This window comes from Piliocolobus tephrosceles, chromosome 4, assembly GCF_002776525.5.
Source record: "Piliocolobus tephrosceles isolate RC106 chromosome 4, ASM277652v3, whole genome shotgun sequence".
Taxonomy (NCBI): domain Eukaryota; kingdom Metazoa; phylum Chordata; class Mammalia; order Primates; family Cercopithecidae; genus Piliocolobus; species Piliocolobus tephrosceles.
Window position 1 is genome coordinate 140,720,977 of NC_045437.1, and position 18,073 is coordinate 140,739,049.

The 18,073-nt window shown below is 43.3% G+C and overlaps 1 protein-coding gene across 2 annotated transcripts in view; it reads left to right on the forward strand.

The window, feature by feature from the left end:
* Positions 1-18,073, forward strand: part of PDE6A (phosphodiesterase 6A) — a 91,650-nt gene that overhangs the window by 41,433 nt on the left and 32,144 nt on the right. For both annotated transcript variants that reach the window (XM_023227065.3, XM_023227066.2), the window contains 6 exons: positions 3,302-3,349; positions 7,393-7,542; positions 8,413-8,556; positions 10,172-10,237; positions 10,445-10,591; positions 11,674-11,781. In XM_023227065.3, the coding sequence (XP_023082833.2) occupies positions 3,302-3,349; positions 7,393-7,542; positions 8,413-8,556; positions 10,172-10,237; positions 10,445-10,591; positions 11,674-11,781 (663 nt within the window). The remainder of the gene's footprint in view (positions 1-3,301; positions 3,350-7,392; positions 7,543-8,412; positions 8,557-10,171; positions 10,238-10,444; positions 10,592-11,673; positions 11,782-18,073) is intronic.

Consider the following 18,073-nt stretch of genomic DNA (forward strand, 5'->3'; position numbering starts at 1 on the left):
TATATATATTTATATATATTATATAATATAATATGTATTATATATATATAAATTTGCTGAGCATGTGGCGGGCGCCTGTAATCCCACCTACTCGGGAAGCTGAGGCAGGAGAATCACTTGAACCTGGGAGGCAGAGGTTGCAGTGAGCCGAGATCGTGCCATTGCACTCCAGCCTGGGCAACAGAGAGAGACTCCATCTCAAAAAATATAATAATAATAAATAAAATGAAATAAATATGTCTTAGGCAGGTGGGGTCATAAAAGGAGGTTCCAGGTGGAAGGAAGAACATGGGCAAACAACATGGGCATGGAGGCCTGGAACAGTGTGCTGTATGTGGTTAAGTGTGGCTGGAGTATTAGATTTGAGATAGGAAGACAGCAAAAGATGAGGCTCAAGAGGGAGGAAGGGGTTAGATTATAGCAGGCCTTGGATGCCTTGTCTAAAAGGTGAACTTTTTTTTTTTTTTTTTTGACAGTGTCTCGTTCTGTTGCCCAGGCTGGAATGCAGTGGTGAGAACTTGGATCACTGCAACCTCTGCCTCCTGGGCTCAAGCGATTGTCATGCCTCAGCCACCTGAATAGCTGTGATTACAGGCGTGTACCACCATGCCCAGCTAATTTTTGTATTTTTAGCAGAGAAGGGGTTTTGCCATGTTAGCCAGGCTGGTTTCGAACACCTGGTTTCAAGTGATCCACCCGCCTCAGCCTCCCAGAGTGCTGGAATTATAGGAGTGAACACCATGCTCTTCCTTAAAAGGTGGGATTTTAATCTACAGGTGACAGGTAGACAAGCAGGAGATTCACATACTCAATTTTCATTTTAGAAAGATAACTCTGGCAAGGCATGGTGACTCACGCCTGTAATCCCAACACTTCGGGAGGCCGAGGCAGGAGGATCACTTGAGTCCAGGAGTTTGAGACCAGCTTGGGCAACATACCAAGACTCCGTCTCTACAAAAAGTTTAAAAATTAGCCAGGCGTGGTGGTGCACGCCCACAGTCCCAGCTACTCAAGAGGCTGAGACAGGAGTATCCCTTGATCCCAGGAGTTCCAGGCTGCAGTGAGGTATGATCGCGCCACTGCATTCCAGCCTGGGCAACAGAGGGAGACCCTGTCTCTAAAAGAAAAAAATAAAAAGAAAGAAAGAAAAGAAAGATGACTCTAGCAGCTTCCTGGAAAATGGATCTGAAGGAGAAGGACCTCAGGCAAAGTAACCACAGCACCATTCAAGTAAGAGGTGATGAGAATCTCAGCGAAGGCAGGTGGAATAAAGAACACTATCATTCTTGCTAACAGCCGCTGGGTGCTTACCGTGAGTCAGGCACTACCTAAATTTAATACTCACAACAACTTTGACAGAGGCAAGAACACAAGAAGGGGACAAGGGGTCAGGTCCAATATTGAGAGGGTGAAGCTGGCAGGGCTTTGTGATTGGTTGTAGGCAGAGAGTGGGGAAGAGAGGAGTCAAGGCTAATTTCAGGCTTCTAGACTGGATGAATAGTGCTGTCATCACGCTTGGATGTAAAATGATGAAGTCAGTTTCAGACAAGGTAAAACTGACATTTTTTAGGAGCAGATATCCAGCAGGTAGATGAAGAGACAATTCTGATGCTGAGAGAGAGGAGTGTTGGAAGCAGAGATTTGGAAGATATCAGGACCAGATGGTGTTTGAAATAATGTGTGAAGGAAGGCACCTAGGGAGAAGGAGACAGGCAGTGGACCCAGGGTGCAATCATGGAGGGTGTCAGCATCTACAGAGTGGGTGGAGAAAGAGGAGCGTGTGATAGAGAAACAGAAGGAAGGTTCAGAGGTGTTTGGAGACCCAGGAGAGGGCAGTGTCATGGAAACCAAGAAAGTGGAAATTTCAACAGGGAGAGATGATGACATGCAGCAGAGTGAACTGGTGAGATAAGAACTGAAAACCCTCATTGGGTTTGGCACTGAAGAGGTTATTGGTGGCCCCAATGAAAATGGATTTGGTGCTGAGGTGGAAGCAGAACCAGCATGTGGTTTGCTGAGTAGTAGATGGGTAACGAGAAGGTAAAGAATGCAAAAGAAAAGAGGAGAATGCCTGGGTGGTCGCTATGGGGACCATGATGGATGTAGGAAGGATTTCATTTTCAAACATGAGAGAGACACCAGCATGCTCACAGACGGAGAGGAAAGAGGCCTCCAAGAGCTCTGCCATCAGGAGACAATGATGGCAACTGATAGAGTTGGTCAAAGGAGAGGTCAGAAGGCTGATGCAGTGAGCGGGCAGTCCTCGGACAGGAGCAGGTACAGCTCACTCTCTGAGACCACAGACAGCCCACCCCTATGTTGTCAGGCAGGGTCTCTGCAAGCCAAAGTGGTATATTTTTGAGAATTAGAAGGCACCATTTCTCAAAGGATGATTAAAGGAAGGTCAAGGTCATGGTGCTGCAAGCAGATCACAGGCTGGATTTCAGCTCCCAGTTGCCCCTCAGCCTGATACCTGTGTGCAGTTCACACATTACACAACTGTACACAGTGGCCCCACAGTGCTCTATAAGTGTCATCTGATCCCTTACCAGTAGGGTAAACTGGTCAGACTTTCAGGGGAGGAATCTAGCAATATCGAACCAGAGCTACAACACCTTTCATTTATTATTCTACTTTGGGATTTATAATCCAAGGAAAAACCCCTACCTGCCCAAACAAAACAGAACCCAAATGTAGTTGAGTCAAATATATTTAGAGTAGCACATTTTATTTTATTATTTTATTTTATTGAGACTGGGTCTCACTCTGTCGCCCAGGCTGGAGTGCAGTGGCATGATCTCAGCTCACTGCAACCTCCGCCTCCCAGGTTCAAGTGATTTTCCCACCTCAACCTCCAGAGTAGCTGGGACTACAGGCGCGCGCCACCACTGCTGGTTAATTTTTGTATTTTCAGTAGAGACCGGGTTTCACCACATTGGCCGGGCTGGTATTTATATTAACTTAAAGACCTTGGCTACAACCCAAATAAGCAAGAAAAGGGGAACAACAAAATGGGATACCCTCCAGTTACTAGTAATGACAAGTTGTAGCCTTAACTTTTTCAAAGCTTAGAAATGATTCAAGAGTGGAGCAAATCATAAAAAGTAATGTTTATAAGGCAACTTTTCTGTCTAGTAGCCTCAGTTAATAATTCCAAACCGTCTCAACTGTGTCCACCTGATGAAAAGAATGTGACTGCCTTGGGCAAGAACATGGTGTTCCTGAAAATAGTATACAGTGCTCCGCTGGGTACTGTCTCAGGCCTAATCACACCTTCATTATTCCCCTTCACGGCTCTCAGATTTGCAACATCATGAATGCGCCTGCGGAGGACTTTTTTGCATTTCAGGTAAGTCATTTTTTATTTGCTGTCTTAGTCATATGATTTTTTTTTTCCTCCCCAAAAAGCATTAGAATACATTAGAATCCACCTACTCTGCTGGGAAGCAGCCTCAAAAAAGTGAAAATATGACAGGATAAAAGTCCTGTGCCAATGGAAATGGGGACAGAGTTAACTGGGTAATTTCCAAGGTCCTATTCGGTTTTAACATTCGCACCCTTTGCTTTCTGGCCTCAGAATCTATTTTTCCCCCCACAAGATATACAAGATATACAATATATAATATACAAAAGCTCCAAAGTTTCAGGATCATATTCAGTCATTAAAGTTGTATTTCAATAAATATAATCAAAATGCTACTTTGCCAGGTGTTTTGTTGTTGCTGTTGTTGTCTTTTGTTTTTTTTAGAGAGGGTCTCACCCTGTTGTCCAGGCTGGAGTGTAGTGGTGCAACCATAGCTCATTGCAGCCTCAACCTCGTGGGCTCAAGCAAAGCTCCTGCCTCAGCCTGCCAATTAGCTAGACTACAGGTGTGCATCACTGTGCCTGACTGGCCTCAGTACCTTTGCTTATGCTGTTCCCTATCATCTCCTGCTCAAATCCTGTTCTACCATCTCCTATTGAAATCCTCTCTGCCCTTCAATGACAACCTCAAATACTACTACCTCTATTAAGTTTTATTATGATTCCTCTGACTGAATATCATTTCTCTCTCCTTGGAATTTTTATGGAATATTGTTTAATTTGTTTAATATTCTTTTTTTTTTTTTTTGAGACAGAGTCTCGCTCTATCACTCAGGCTGCAGTGCAATGGCGCCATCTTGGTTCACTGCAACCTCCACCTCCTGGGTTCAAGCAATTCTCCTGCTTCAGCCTCCCAAGTAGCTGAGATTACAGGTGCCCGCCACCACACCTGGCTAATTTTTTGTATTTTTGGTAGAGACAGGGTCTCACCATGTTGACCAAATTGGTCTCAAACTCCTGACTGCAGGTGATCCACCCACCTCGGCCTCCCAAAGTGCTGGGATTACAGGCATGAGCTACCGCCCCTGACCTTCCATTTGATTTTGTCTTTTTTTTTTTTTTTTTTTTGTAAACAAATGTTTCATGGAAGATACCTTCTGCAAAGGCACTGACAAAATGTTAACACTTGCTACAGTGGTGGGCCGGACAGGGGTAGTCTTTGTCTCCATGAAGCTCATGATTGCATGGGGAAAGAGACACCGAGCGGTGATTAGGAGAAGGGCGGGGGGAGAGGAGGGGCATTGCAGGAGATTCTGACTTAATCTGGGAGGAATCAAGACATGTCCCCAAAACTTATGTTTGGACAGTAGAGAGAGGGGAGAAGATTGTAGGAAAGAGATGGCTTATTGGAAGGAACTAGAATAAGTCAACAAATCTGAGTGAGAAATTGAGGGGGAGACTGGCAGGGGAAGATTCTAGAGAGATGGACAGAGGCCAGATCCTACAGGATCTGGAAAGGCACAACAAGGAACTTGTGTCTCTTATGTATTTTCCTTATGTCATCTTTTATTATCCTTGCCTCTGTGTTAGACTAATTCCTCTTAGTAAAACGTGACTTCTTTTAGTCAAGATTGGGTCTTACCTTTCTTGATATCCTCAGCTCTAGGGGCCCTGTCAATATTGATTTGGTTTAGCATGCTGGCTAAATAAATAAAAGAAAAATAAACCATTATCAATCAGGAAATAATTCAGAAGGAAATAAAAATGACTCAGAAAAGTCAGAATTATTTTTTTCTCCTTCAAGAACATTGTGAAAAAGCTTAGAGAGAAAATAGTTCCAAAGTTAAAATTGCACTTCATGTGCTGTGATTTTGACCACATCAATGCGACAAGCCAAAGACTTGCTGAGAATTGCTAACCTGACCACAACCACAGCAGAACATGGTATTTATTCAAGCCATCCACTCGATTGCAGTTTAACTACATTAGTGAAGCAAATTTAATCTTGTTTTTAGATTCTGGTCTTCCTCCTCCAACTCATCCTCCACAAAGTAGCCTGAATAATGTTGTTTTTTGTTTGTTTGCTTGTTTTTGTTTTTTTGAGACAGAGTTTCGCTTTTATTGCCCAGGCTGGAGTGCAGTGGCACGATCTCAGCTCACCGCAATCTCTGCTTCCCAGGTTCAAGCGATTCTCTTGCTTCAGCCTCCCGAGTAGATGGGATTACAGGCATGCACCCCCATTCCTGGCTAATTTTTTATTTTTAGTAGAGATGGGGTTTCTCCATGTTGGTCAGGCTGGTCTTGAACTCCTGACCTCAGGTGATCTGCCTGCCTTGGCCTCCCAAAGTGCTGGGATTACAGGCGTGAATCACTGTGCCCGGCCCCTGAATATTGTTTTTAAGAAACAGGTTGGGCCAAGTGCGATGGCTCACACTTGTAGTCCCAACACTTTGAGAGACCGAGGCAGGCAGATTACCTGAGGTCAGTGGTTCAAGACCAGCCTGGTCAACATGGTGAAACTCCATCTCTACTAAAAATACAAAAATTAGCAGAGCGTGGTAGTGGGCACCTGTAATCCCAGTTACTCAGGAGGCTGAGACAGGAGAATCACTTGAAACCAGGAAGCGGAGGTTGCAGCGAGCCGAGATAGTGCCAGTACATTCCAGCCTGGGCGACAGAGCAAAACTCCATCTCAACACAAAATAAAACACGTACGTTGAATCAGTGACTTCTTTGCTTAAAAATCTTTAATGGTATCCCCTTTCATTTTCAACAAAATCTGTCTTTTTAATCATGGCCTTCAAAGGGAAGGGATTCCATGAAAGTTAGGTGGAGTGCTGGGGCAGCCAGGTCTGAGTTCAATACAACTCTGCTCTTTGGGCAGTGTTCTCCATCCTTTTGGAGACACTCTCTCACCAGGTGCTGAGACAGCTGTTTTGCTTTCCAGTGTTACTTAAATAATAACAATTATCATCTCATCATGTTAAGAATCTTGAAACTTCAGGATTGGAAGACTCACCTACTCCAGGAAGCCTTCCTTGACTTTCTTTTCTCCTCTGGCTCCCATAGTTCCATAACGGTAACTCTTAGAGAACTTCCCACACTGCAGTGTAATTGCTGGTTTACCTTACAGATTATGAGCAACCTGAGGACAAGATCTGTGCCTTGGCTTCCCCAGTTTCTAGCTCAGTTTCTTGCACATTCTAAATGTTTGATGAATCAATGGATTATATATATATATATTTTTTTTTTCATGATGGAGTCTCTGTCTGTTGCCCAGGCCGGAGTGCAGTGGCACGATCTCGGCTCACTGCAACCTCTGCCTCCTGGGTTCAAGCGATTCTCCCATCTCAGCCTCCCGAGTAGCTGGGATTAGAGGAGCATGCCACCAATCCGGCTAATTGGCTAATTTTTGTATTTTTAGTAGAGACAGGGTTTTACCATGTTCCCCAGGCTGGTCTCAAACTCCTGACATCAAGTGATCCGGCTGCCTTGAATTCCCAAAGTGCTGGGATTATAGGTGAGAGCCGCCATGCCTGGCCTCACCAAAGGTGTCTTATAATTGATCAAGAACTTCATTTGTTCAGTGAGGCACATATTCTTTCCATTCTATAGATGAGAAAATTGAGGCCCCAGGAGAGAAAATGAAGTGCTAAAAGTAACATAGGAAGTCATGGCAAGAGGCAAAATGTGCAGGTTATATCTAGGTTGTTAATTCAAAGTTACAAGAATCATAGCATTGCCCTTTTATGCCAGTCCCCTGCCACTACCTCCCATATCTGAAGGAGAAACACTACCTCTCCGGGCTGTTCTGCACATCATTACATCCCCGTAACATACTCCCTGACACACACTGGCCCTGACATCTGAGGGGTGAGCACAAAATGGCTACTTGACTTAAGGAATTCCAACCAGATGGGTTATTTCTCATGGTAGTTGTTGGTAATTAAACTCATGCAAACTCCAGCGAACTCCATCCTCCTGCCAACCCCTCTCAGCCAATCAGGATCATGATGTAGTGTGAAATCTATCATCATTGCCTCTGTGGCCTGGAACATGAGGAAACCTAATCTATCCCTTCTCTTGTAGAAAGAGCCTCTGGATGAGTCTGGATGGATGATTAAAAATGTGCTTTCAATGCCAATTGTGAACAAGAAGGAAGAAATTGTTGGAGTGGCCACATTTTACAATCGTAAAGATGGGAAGCCCTTCGATGAAATGGATGAGACGCTCATGGAGGTATGGCTTGCTAGGAGGCCTTTTGCTGTTGGGATTCAGAGTCAGCTTGCTGGGGGAGGCTGGAGGGGGCTGGATGTCACTGCTCTATCACATGGGGCAGCATGGTTGCTATAATCCTGACTCAGCCTCATCAACCACTTTCTTCACTCTCACTTCTGTACTGCACTGATGTGCTGTCCGAGAAATCCACATTTTCTTTTTAAAAAATTTAATCAAGCTGGGCATGGTGGCTCACGCCTGTAATCCCAGCACTTTGGGAGGTTGAGGCAGATGAATCACTTGAGCCCAGGAATTCAAGACCAGCCTGGCCAACAGGGCAATATCCTATTTCTACAAAAAGTTAAAAAAGGTTAGCCAGGCTTGGTGGTGCATACCTGTGGTCCTAGTTATGCAGGAGACTGAAGCAAGAGGATCACTTGAGCCCAAGAGGTTAAAGCTGCAGTGAGCCGTGATTGTGCCATTGCACTCCATCCTGGGTGACAGAGCAAGACCCTGTCTCAAAAAAAAAAAAAAAAAAAATTAACAAACTTTACTTTTTAGAGTAGTTTTAGGTTCTTACCAAAATTGAGCAAAAAGTACAGAGTTCCTGTATATCCCCTATCCCCACATATGCAAAAACGCATTCTCTTTTTGTGAAGTTATTACACATAAGAATGGTGCTTTATGTATGTTAGTGCTTTGCTTACATTGTGGTCACACCCATTCCTTTATCTTAGCCTTATAAGAACTCTGCAAGGTGAGCAGCACACAGCTTATCAAACCCACTTTATAGCTGAGAAAAGAGAGACCTAGAGACTCTTGCTATGAGGTTTAGAGTCGAGATTAAACTTAGGTGTTCTGTCTCTGATTCCTCCTTTCTTTCTTTTTCAGTCTTTGACTCAATTTCTGGGCTGGTCTGTCTTAAATCCTGACACCTATGAGTCAATGAATAAACTTGAAAATAGGAAGGATATTTTCCAGGACATAGTAAAATATCATGTGAAGTGTGACAATGAAGAAATTCAGAAAATCTTGGTGTGTAATGTTCTTTACTTGTTTCTACTCTAATACAGACTGTGTCTCAGAGATATGGCCAGATTAAGGCAAAACTTGCAACTCCATGAGGGCACAGCCTGGGCGTGGGTTTGTGCATGGTTGTATCCTTCCTGCCTAGCACAGGGATGCAGCAGCCCTCAACATTTAATGAATGAATACATGAATGAATGAATGAATGAATGAATGAGTGCATGAGCAGATGAGTGCCTAAGAGTGGTACATAATGACTGCACTGTGTGACCTGGGGACAGGTATTCCTTGCAGAAACACCTCATTCTTGGGGTCAGATGTTGGCTTGACAGCTCTAGAAACTCCATTTTTTACTGTGCTCAGGGATGGGTTGGTACTGGAGACAGAGTCAACCAGCCATAGCCCCTACTCTGAGAGGAAGCTTTATCTGGAAGACCAGTGGACAATTACCAGTTTCTCAGAGCCTCCCTCCTGCGGGGTCAGCTCACTTAAAAGACCCTATTAAGCTGGGTGCAGTGGCTTACACCTATAATCTCAGCACTTTGGGAGGCCAAGGTGGTCAGATTGCTTGAGCCCAGGAGTTTGAGACCAGCCTGGGCAACATGATGAGACACTGTCTCTACCAAAAAAAAAGCCCACAAAAATTAGTCTGGCATGGTGGTGCATGCCTGTAGTCCCAGCTACTTGGGAGGCTGAGGTTGGAGGATCACCTGAGCCCATGGAGGTCGAAGGCTGCAGTGAGCCGTGATTGCCCCATTGCGCTTCAGCCTGGCTGACAGAGTGAGATCAGAAAAAAAAGAAAAAAAAAAAAAAATGAAAGACAGGTTAATGTTTTTAGAGGGCATTTCTTAAGCTGGGAAGATACCACAACAAATTTGATCATTTCATTCCAATAACTGGTAAATTCGGAGGAGAAAACATCCAGTTTGAATAAATTGCCTCATGATTTGCTTGACTCAGTCTGCAGTTTCAGCCAAAGAATGGGTATGTGCAACGTATCGAGCACAACCTCAGTGAACCAGTTACAAGTTAACAGATTATACTCTGAGTCAAGAAGTCAGGAGCAAGTAACGGGGTCCAGTTCCCCCTCCGCTGGCACATGGAGACATAGGCCCAGAGAGAGAAGGAACTTGCCTCAAGTTACACAGTAAATGAGAGGAAGAACCAGGACTATGGCCAAGGCCTCCTTACTCCCAGTCAGTAATATAACAATAAAACTATCAACAACAACATTAATTTATGTTAGTGCTTACTATGTGCCAAGCACTGTGCTAAGTGCTTTATATGGATTATTTAATTTTACATATGTTACTTAGGAATGACTTTGCACAATTGAATTTTAATTCACCAGTTAAGTACATTTATTATCCTCAATTTACAGATGAGGAAACTGAAGATAAGAAGCATTAATAACACTGCTAGTAAGAGGTAGAGCTCGAATTTGAATGCAGGTCTCTATGGCTCTAAAGTTCAGGACCTTGTGCATCAATGAATGTTAAGTGGAATCATCTTTGCGCTGGTGGTTCTGTTACGAGGACTTTGGAGGAAGGAGATAAATGGGAATGGAAACGCGGAGGCATGTTGTAACCTATATTTTTTCCCCTGCCATTTTGGGTCCTGACAGAAAACCAGAGAGGTGTATGGGAAGGAGCCATGGGAATGTGAGGAAGAGGAGCTGGCTGAGATCCTGGTGAGCTGAACCGGGCAGCACGAGCCCTGATGCATAACAAGTGCAAGGTGCACCTGAGCATGCAGGGGTGTCTCTTTGCAAAGCATGTACCCCATCACTCTGTTCTGATCCTTCCAGCAGACCCAGGATAGGGCCAGGGCTGGACAGGAGGTGGGCACCCAGAAACACTTCATGTTTCCTCATCGCTTGACTCTATTCCTTATACAGCAAGCAGAGCTGCCAGATGCAGAGAAATATGAAATTAATAAATTTCACTTCAGTGACTTGCCCCTAACAGAACTGGAGCTGGTGAAATGTGGAATACAGATGTATTATGAGCTCAAAGTGGTGGATAAATTTCACATTCCACAAGAGGTGAGGTCAAAACAAACATCTTTGATTTCCCTTTTTTATATCTTACTTGCTTGCTTTAAAAAAAAAACAAAAAACAAAAAACAAAATCTGTAAACTACCTTAAAAAGAATCTACCCTCAGCATTTAGGATTTAAAGAATTAGTCATGTTGCACAGATGAGTCATTTATAAGAAAAGAGACAGGCTGTTCTCTGTGTCCTGTGAAGTGTGATGTTTTGGGTGCATTGGTTTCTTGCAGTGGGTTCTGAGATACTAAGCTCTGAAGGCTGAGAATAGATGTGCTGCAAAAAATGGGTCCTATAGTTAAATGAGGGCAGAAAATGTGGGCTAAACCAATTTAAACAGGGCTCATTCCCTGCAGGATTCTTTACTAAGCTTTGCTGTGAGTCTAGGGGCATGGGGGACCGGAGAGAAGGTGTGTATGGAAGGCAGTGGGATATGTTGTGCAGAATTTCCTGAACTTGTTTGATTTTGATTAAAGCAGTGGTTCTCAAAGTGTTGCCCCAGACCACATCCACACCACCTAAGAACTTACCAGAAATTCACATTCTTCTCTTTCTTTCTCTCTCTCTCTCCCTCTCTTCCCTCTCCTCTCTCTCTCTCTCTCTCACACACACAGACACACACACACACACACTCCCAGCTCTGATAAATCAGAAGCTGTGTTAACAAGTCCTCCAAGTGAGTCTAATGCACACGCAAGTTTGAGAACCAGTGGATAAAAGAGTCCTTTTTTTTTTTCCCCCTGTAGAGACCCTGTTAGCTTCTCCAAGGACAGTTGCTCTCCAGGGCACAGTTTGGAAATCACTGATGAAGCTCAGTCAGAGGAATGACGCATGCTCAGCTCGTTTCCTAACAACAAAACAGGAACATCTTCTTAGTGTTGAGCAGTTTGCAAAGTACTTTCACAGCGTAATTGCATTTATTACAAGTTCTCACCTCCTGGCCCAATGATGGGGTTGGAGGATCTCGAGCCTCAAAAGAGAGGGCCATGGGCCATGCTTTCTTCATGTTTTTGTTATTCCCACCCTCATGAGACCATTTCAGGTGTGTCCTGCCTCACTGATGTGCATGCGTTCACAGGCCCTGGTGCGGTTCATGTACTCCCTGAGTAAGGGCTACCGCAAGATCACCTACCACAACTGGCGGCACGGTTTCAACGTGGGACAGACCATGTTCTCCCTGCTCGTGGTATGGTGGGGCTGGTGGGGCTGGTAGGGTGGGCTTGCATCACACTAGACAATCTCATGCAGACTCTACATGGTAGCAATAGCATTGTTCTTCTTTCTCTATTTGTTGTCTTTTAAGAATGACGTGAAAACAGTACAAGTTTAGTGTAAAAGGATTCCAAGAATAGAGATGCATATAAAACAAAAAGTGAAAGAAAGCTGCAAGCTACTCCCAACCTCAGTCTGGTTATTTGAGGGTAACCATGTCACAGGTATAAAAATAGTTCAACAGGGCCGGGTGCGGTGGCTCACGCCTGTAATCCCAGCACTTTGGGAGGCCGAGGCTGGTGGCTCACGAGGTCAGGAGTTCAAGACCAGCCTGGCCAAGATGGTGAAACCCTATCTCTACTAAAAATACAAAAATTAGCCGGGCGTGGAGGCAGGCGCCTGTAATCCCAGCTACTTGGGAGGCTGAGGCAGATAATTGCTTGAACCCGGGAGGCAGAGGTTGCAATGAGCTGAGATCGCGTCACTGCACTCCAGCCTGGCGACAGAGTGAGACTGTCTCAAAAAAAAAAAAAAAAAAAAAATCAACCGTTCAATTGGTCGTTGGTTATAGTCTTTGTTTGGGGCATAATGACAATTAGGAACATATTTCATTTTTCAATGACCTCATATAAAGAGGTATCCATTTCTGTAGTTAGCCTGGCAGTGCAAGTCATAGTAATCTGGAAATCCACTTAAGAAAAAAAAGATTAGAAAACCTTGGAATAGAAACGTTTGCCATTCACCATTCAAGATGCCTGCAAACTGTTAGCTGCTCCCATAAACACATCGTGTGTTCTTTTCCCCAGAGAAATTTTCTGAAATTTCTTTAAACTGTGGCAGTGTTTAGAGAAACAGCAGTATCAGCCACGTTTTAAATTAAGCTTTCTGTAGTATTAAAATCAGAGAAAAGATAAGTGCAACATTCAGTTTTGTTCAGCCCCAGATGCAATCCCCAACAAGGACAAAGTTAGGAGTTCTAAAGCTTCATCATGTTCCTTTAGGTGTTTCCATGAATCTTCTCATCCACTTTTTAGAGTTGCTTCTACCTGTCTGAACCCTGGGAGGCCTGATTGATTATAAAATCAAAGATCTCCCTCTAATGTATAATTAGCTTTAAATTCCCTATTACTGGTACTTACTGGTACCTCTCTACCAGCAAGAGCGAGCCCCCAGGAGCCCCACTGGAAACTTTCCTCATAGACACTAACTGATCTTCATCTATTTTGAGGTCGGTAGTAATTTTGGTTATCAATTGCTTTGGCCTCTGATTGTGAGAGTTATTATGGGAACTTTCAGGGAAAGCTATTTGGGAGCAGGAGTGAGCCTGGCCAAATAATAAGTTCTGAACCATCAGGGAGACAGAACAGAGTAAGCCAAACCCAATATAAGCCCTTGGGGACTGGAAAAGAGGCCACCTAGTGGTGCTTGAACCAGTTAAGTTTGTCCACTCGTAAGTCTGCATAGCTCCTGACCAGGGTCCAGTGGTACACTTACTTTTTTGTGGTCCCTTCATAGCATACTGTAAGGTTGCCTCCCAAGTGACTGTGATGTGGTGGTGCATGCCACCAGGCCAAGCTGACTTTTTGTACTTTTAGTAGAGACGATATTTCACCATGTTGCCCAGGCTGGTCTCAAACTCCTGACCTGAAGTGATCCACCTGCCTCAGCCTTCCAGAGTGCTGGGATTACAGGCATGAGCCACCACACCCAGCCCAAAATAAGATCATTTAGCCCAGTGTGGTGGCATGCACCAGTAGTCCCAGCTACTCAGGAGGCTGAGATGGGAGGATCGCTTGAGCCCAGGAGGTCCAAACTGCAGTGAGTTGTGATTGCACCACTGCACTCTAGCCTGGGTGACAGAGCGAGACTCTGTCTAAAAAAAAAAAAAAAATTAAATTAAATAAATAAATAATAAAAATATAGAAAGTTAAATACTGATAGAAAGACCTTAGCGCTTTTAATAAAGAAAACTCAGTTTTCTTAAGTGATCAGAAACCTAATAAAGATGACCTGGAGTACAGGAAATCAATTTGGCAAAGCACAGAATCTTTGTTTCCTAGGCCAATTACCTGAAATATAAATTTCCTATTAAGAGCAGACCAATACTCAAAGAAAATTTGTTGTTTTAAAAGAGAGGTCCAAGTTCTAGTTTTGCATCAGTGTACTGTTGACATTAATGTTCAAGACAGCATTAATTTCAAAATTTAAGAAAAACTTACAAATAATTTTCTTCCAATCTTAGCCAGCTTAATCACACATACAAGTACTTTCACAAGATTTATCCTCCACAAGCCTTCTACAACTTTCTTATCCATTCAGCTTTTGTCTTGTAGTTTTTCCTCTTCTCATTTTGGAGCAACTAGTTATCCTACTTTAGGACAAAAAAAATTTTTTCCCCTTAACAAAATAAAACATCCTCATATCTTATAGCTTTTTCTTACCAAAAGTACTTTTTGCCCTCTTATATAATTGCTTATAGAATTGTTTCCATTATTGTTTTATTAATAATATATTATTAGTTAAAGAATTCTAAATAATAAAGAAATATATATTAATATTTGTTAATATAGCCTTATATTAATTAGAATTCTTAACCCTTAGTGACCTTAATTTCTAGTGAACACTAGGAAGCAAGCAAAAATTGTGAACTGTCTGTTATACCAGCAATCTGCAGATCAGTAGTCCGTGAATAATAATTTCTGCAAGCATGTACTTTCCCATAGTACAATCTGTCACTGTGGCACAGAACATGTTTAGTAACAGTCTCAAATATTTTTAGTCTCTTGGTAATAAGAAATTGTAGAAGAGTCTACATTTAATCTCTATCCTCTTAGAATTTTTTTTCTTTTGAGACATGGTCTTGCTCTGTCACATAGGCTGGAGTGCAGTGCTGAGAACACACGACTCACTGCAACCTCGACCTCCTGGGCTCAAGCGATCCTCCCACCTCAGCCTCCCAAATGTTAGGTTTTGAAGGGAAGGTGAGGGTTAAAGAAAGACACACACCCACAGAAAGAGGGTGGCTCAACAGCAAGTGCAGGCTTTATGCCCAGCATAAAACCTACAGAAGTGGGAACCAGCCTAATGCCAGAGCCCACCGCTGCTTACAGGCTGGGGGTACTTATAGGTATGGGCGGGAGGGGTCTGGGCAGTAAGGCTTGTTGCCTGGCAGGCTATTGATAAGATGTTCTCATGATGAGGCGGTTTTGCCCTTGTCCTGGTGGGATGCCATTGTGGTGTTTCTTGGACTTTTGCCCAGCAAGATATGATAGGAATGTTTCTTTAGTTGAGCCTTTGTCTGCCTTGTGGTCAGGTGGTTAGGAAGAATGTTTCTCCCAACCCAAACCCCCGTGACATGTTTCACTTTGACCAAGGTCTGCAAAATAATGGGGAGCTTACAAAATGACGCAGTTGGGCCTAACACCAAGTAGCTGAGACCACAGGTGTGTGCCACCATGCCCAGCTAAATTTTTAGTTTTGTAGAGACAGGGTCTGGCTATGTTGTCTAGGCTGATCTTGAATTCTTAGGCTCAAATGGTCCTCCTACCTCAGCCTCCCAAAGTGCTGCCATGTGTGACCTGCCATGCCTGGCCCTATCTTATTTTTTGTTTCTTTCATCTTGACTATTCTATGCACCTCATATAAGTGAAATCATACAGTATTCGTCCTTTTGTGTCTGGCGTATTTCACTTAGCATAATGTTTTTAAGGCTTATCCATGATACAATTTTAAGGCTGCATAGTATTCTATTGTTGGACTTGGAAGTCTTTTCAATCTTTCACTATTACAGTGTCACAATATCCTTGGATGGACTTTTTTGTGTGTGTATTTGTGTTCATATTTTTGGCTCAGAGGGTTTGGAGACCTTTGTGTTTTATTTAAAATTATCTCACCATCCAGATCATGATTCAAATCTCTGCCCTTCCTCATCCTCGTCCCTTCTCCCTTGACTGAAATGCTCAGGCCAGAGTAGATGCTACGGCCCGGAAGCAGGAATTCTGACCAGGCTACCATAGAGGGTGAATTCTCAGGCTACCAAGAACACCACTCAGAGCGATTGCTTTCTTATAGTCAGCATCAGCTCTCCAGAGTGCTTTCCCACATTTTGTTTCAACACCCAGCATCAACAAGGAGTTAAGTGTCTGGCAGAATCCCAGGGAAGGGTTCCTCTGGGCTGTGCTTAAACCAGTAGACCACATTTGGAAGATTTGCTTTACCAGCCTGGTCATGTTCAGAAACTCTCCAAATCCTAAAACCTGACATCTACAAGTTTCTTTTTTTTTTTTAATTTTAATTTTTATTTTATTATTATACTTTAAGTTCTAGGGTACATGTGCGTAACGTGCAGGTTTGTTACATATGTATACTTGTGCCATGTTGGTGTGCTGCACCCATCAACTCGTCAGTACCCATCAATTCGTCATTTATATCAGGTATAACTCCCAATGCAATCCCTCCCCCGTCCCCTCCCATGATAGGCCCCGATGTGTGATGTTCCCCTTCCCGAGTACAAGTGATGTCATTGTTCAGTTCCCACCTATGAGTGAGAACATGCAGTGTTTGGTTTTCTGTTCTTGTGATAGTTTGCTAAGAATGATGGTTTCCAGCTGCATCCATGTCCCTACAAAGGACGCAAACTCATCCTTTTTATGGCTGCATAATATTCCATGGTGTATATGTGCCACATTTTCTTAATCCAGTCTGTCACAGATGGACATTTGGGTTGATTCCAAGTCTTTGCTATTGTGAATAGTGCCACAATAAACATACATGTGCATGTGTCTTTATAGCAGCATGATTTATAATCCTTTGGGTATATACCCAGTAGTGGGATGGCTGGGTCATATGGTACATCTAGATCTAGATCCTTGAGGAATCGCCATACTGTTTTCCATAATGGTTGAACTAGTTTACAATCCCACCAACAGTGTAAAAGTGTTCCTATTTCTCCACATCCTCTCCAGCACCTGTTGTTTCCTGACTTTTTTTTTTTTTTTTTTTTTTTTTGAGACGGAGTCTTGCTCTGTCGCCCAGGCTAGAGTGCAGTGGCCGGATCTCAGCTCACCGCAACCTCTGCCTCCTGGGTTCACGCCATTCTCCTGCCTCAGCCTCCCGAGTGGCTGGGACCACAGGCGCCCACCACCTCGCCCGGCTAATTTTTTTTTGTATTTTTAGTAGAGACGGGGTTTCACCGTGTTAGCCAGGAGGGTCTCGATCTCCTGACCTCGTGATCCGCCCGTCTCGGCCTCCCAAAGTGCTGGGATTACAGGCTTGAGCCACCACGCCCGGCCGTTTCCTGACTTTTGAATGATTGCCATTCTAACTGGTGTGAGATGGTATCTCATTGTGGTTTTGATTTGCATTTCTCTGATGGCCAGTGATGATGAGCATTTTTTCATGTGTCTGTTGGCTGTATGAATGTCTTCTTTTGAGAAATGTCTGTTCATATCCTTTGCCCACTTTTTGATGGGGTTGTTTGTTTTTTTTCTTGTAAATTTGTTTGAGTTCTTTGTAGATTCTGGATATTAGCCCTTTGTCAGATGAGTAGATTGTAAAAGTTTTCTCCCATTCTGTAGGTTGCCTGTTCACTCTGATGGCAGTTTCTTTTGCTGTGCAGAAGCTCTTTAGTTTAATCATATCCCATTTGTCAATTTTGGCTTTTGCTGCCATTGCTTTTGGTGTTTTAGACATGAAGTCCTTGCCCATGCCTATGTCCTGAAAGGTACCACCTAGGTTTTCTTCTAGGGTTTTTATGGTATTAGGTCTAACATTTAAGTCTCTAATCCATGTTGAATTAATTTTCATATAAGGAGTAAGGAAAGGATCCAGTTTCAGCTTTCTACTTATGGCTAGCCAATTTTCCCAGCACCATTTATTAAATAGGGAGTCCTTTCCCCATTTCTTGTTTCTCTCAGGTTTGTCAAAGATCAGATGGCTGTAGATGTGTGGTATTATTTCTGAGGACTCTGTTCTGTTCCATTGGTCTATATCTCTGTTTTGGTACCAGTACCATGCTGTTTTGGTTACTGTAGCCTTGTAGTATAGTTTGAAGTCAGGTAGCGTGATGCCTCCAGCTTTGTTCTTTTGACTTAGGATTGTCTTGGCAATGCAGGCTCTTTTTTGGTTCCATATGAACTTTAAAGCCATTTTTTCCAATTCTGTGAAGAAACTCATTGGTAGCTTGATGGGGATGGCATTGAATCTATAAATAACTTTGGGCAGTATGGCCATTTTCACGATATTGATTCTTCCTATCCATGAGCATG